We start from the raw sequence: 2,641 nt of genomic DNA on the forward strand, positions 1-2,641 counted from the left end.
TATTGTCTGTGCCGCTGTGCACATGAACCATCACAGCATTTGTGTAAATTTAACCGGCACAGAATTAGATATAAATGAAACAATCGACCCGGACGCCAGCTCTACCAGGCACCCCATTATATTCCATTTCTAAAAATAGATCACACACTGGACCTTTTAAGTTATCAGAAAAACTAGCTAACGTTTACAGCAGCTCAGCTCAACTTTGTCTGCTGAACAGTGCTGGAGAAAGGTGGAACTGCTTTATTCAGTGTTTTACACCCGGCCAATAAAAAACATCACACATACCTTAATCTCCCACACAACCCCAGTCTCCATAGTAATTTCCATGTCATAAACTAGGAGCTCAACACTGCGAGAGAGGCTATCATCCTTATGGGTTTGCTGCTGTAACAATATAGAGAAGGCTGCCATCCCTTCTTCCTTCTCCTCCACTTCTGACAATTTGAACACACAGTTTCCCCACAGGGGATATTCCTAGAGGATGGGAGGAGCGAGGAAAGGTGGAGAGATTATAAAATATAATGTCAGCACATCCACTGTGATTGTCTTAATGGCGTAATATGTTGGAAAACACATGTTAAATACTATTAAAGGTTTAATCAGGGCTGAATAAAAGTAATCTTTAAAACTGGGTAGAGCCATTCCTCCTGCCTTGCTTTGTAGTTTCAGCATTTAAAGTTTAAGTCTAGGTTTTTTCCAGAGCCAAATAAATCTGGAGATTATTTTATTAAATTTGAAAAATTGTTTTGAAGAAATTTCTACAGGAAGAGATATTATGGAAGAATAACCATAGAGTACTAAGAAAAGAGTCTGTGTATGTCATCATCTGTATGTATGTGGCAACCTCTGCCTTTTTTAATTTATATGTTTATTAACCTGTTGTTTTGTTAAATCCAAAATGAAAAACTGCATGTTGTTACATGTGTCAAACAATTCATGATGTCTGATAAACGATGTATTATGTTGTCTATGTATGAAATAGATAATATAAATATAAATTATACTCTATGAAATTACCATAATACAATAATTAGTATTAGTATTAGTATTAAAAAGGTTATTATTGAAATCCGCATTTTACAAATCACTATCCTGTTGTCACACACCTCATACACTCATAATATGCTTACTTTTATTATTCAGAAAAAAAATAATTTACCTGTCCATCAAAGGACCTGACTGTTTGGACCCCACTCACAGAACAGGAACCAACACTTCTGGGAGAACAATAGGCAAAACCCTGTTTCACAACACACTTCTCATTGGTTGAACAACGGAATTTAGGATCACACTGTATTTTTCCACCATCTGAACAAACACAACGAGTGTTACAGGACTCTCCTGGATAGAACACCTGAGAAAAGAGGAAGAAATATCAGAAGCAGTAATATTAGTGACAGAAGCTGTAGTTATAGCAGCATTAATTGTACGAGTAGAAGTGGCATTTGCTATATTATTGCCACTGTAGTACCTGTCCATTTTGATAATACTGTCCTTCATACTGACAACCACACTCTGCTAGAGGTACACAGCTGTCATGACTCAGCATGAATCCATCATCACACACGCAGCCTTCTGTGCAGAAAGCACTGGCGTCACAGCCCTCTGGGGGCGTAAGACCACTGCAGGTCAGTTGGCAGGGAGACGCACACAGCTCATAGTGACTGTTTGCACCACATGATGGAGCTGGAAGAGTGACACACATAGATGATAATGTTCCTTACAAACATTATTGACATACTTGTGTTTTAGCTTTTATGATTCAAACACTAGTAGTAGTAAGTACAGCAGACTATCAAGACAGATGGCCAAACAACAGAGGGATAAGTGTGGTCCTGTTACTGAAGACACCTTCTACCTGATGAAGACCATGGAGAGGATCATCCTGAGACACCTGCGACCCCTGGTGGGCACACAGCTGGACCCCCTGCAGTTTGCTTACCAGCCTGGTATTGGGGTGGACAACGCAGTAATCTACCTGCTGCACAGATCGCAGCTACACCTGGAGGACAGCGGGAGTTCTATCGTGGAGGGTGAGGAGTCCAGGAATTTATGAATTAGTCTACCCTCACCTGCAAGTGGTCGATCGCGTGGATTTTCACTGGGGGTGAGTGGGAGGTGTGTTTTCTACCGTGGGAATTAATGAGTCAGTCTGCTTGTTTGCTTATGTTGTAAGCCTTGAAGGCTGTTGAAGCTCACCAACCAGCTGACACACAGTCGGCCTTCGATGCCAGGTCCTGTATTCCAGTTTGGTTCCCTCAGAGGACGCAGTCAACAGAGTTGGCTTGAGGCTCTGAGAACTTGCGTGGATGTATGGCATGGGTGAGTTGTGTGAAAGTACCGAGGTGTGGATTAAGAGGAATGGGAGAGGCACCGTTTACCTGAGGCCACCTGGTTGTTGCGATGCCGTTCGACACACAGTTGGGGTGGAACTTCAGCGATCTGTGTGGTCTGTTGGTTGAGGATAAATCTACGTTCAAGTGTGCAGCCAGTTTATGGTGGGGTTGTTGTCCGACTCGCCAGCACTTGTCCATCGTGTCCCTCTGGAACGCCACAGTGACAGGCTGGAGTAGTGTTGAAAAGCAATGCCGGGGAGAGAGTGCAGAAGAAAGACGCATTCGGTAACCGCTGACCGTGG

General features: G+C 42.7%; 1 protein-coding gene across 1 annotated transcript in view; it reads right to left on the reverse strand.

Annotated features, from left to right (window-relative positions):
- The window catches only part of LOC118335676 (IgGFc-binding protein-like), a 54,035-nt gene that overhangs the window by 26,099 nt on the left and 25,295 nt on the right, over positions 1 to 2,641 (reverse strand). Inside the window, exons 16-18 of the mRNA XM_035672102.1 lie at positions 1,475 to 1,689; positions 1,163 to 1,357; positions 289 to 477 (exon numbers count right to left, since the gene is read on the reverse strand). Of these exons, the coding sequence (XP_035527995.1) occupies positions 289 to 477; positions 1,163 to 1,357; positions 1,475 to 1,689 (599 nt within the window). The remainder of the gene's footprint in view (positions 1 to 288; positions 478 to 1,162; positions 1,358 to 1,474; positions 1,690 to 2,641) is intronic.

Source organism: Morone saxatilis, unplaced genomic scaffold, assembly GCF_004916995.1.
Source record: "Morone saxatilis isolate NCDOM2014 unplaced genomic scaffold, NCSU_SB_2.0 Contig24, whole genome shotgun sequence".
NCBI lineage: Eukaryota > Metazoa > Chordata > Actinopteri > Moronidae > Morone > Morone saxatilis.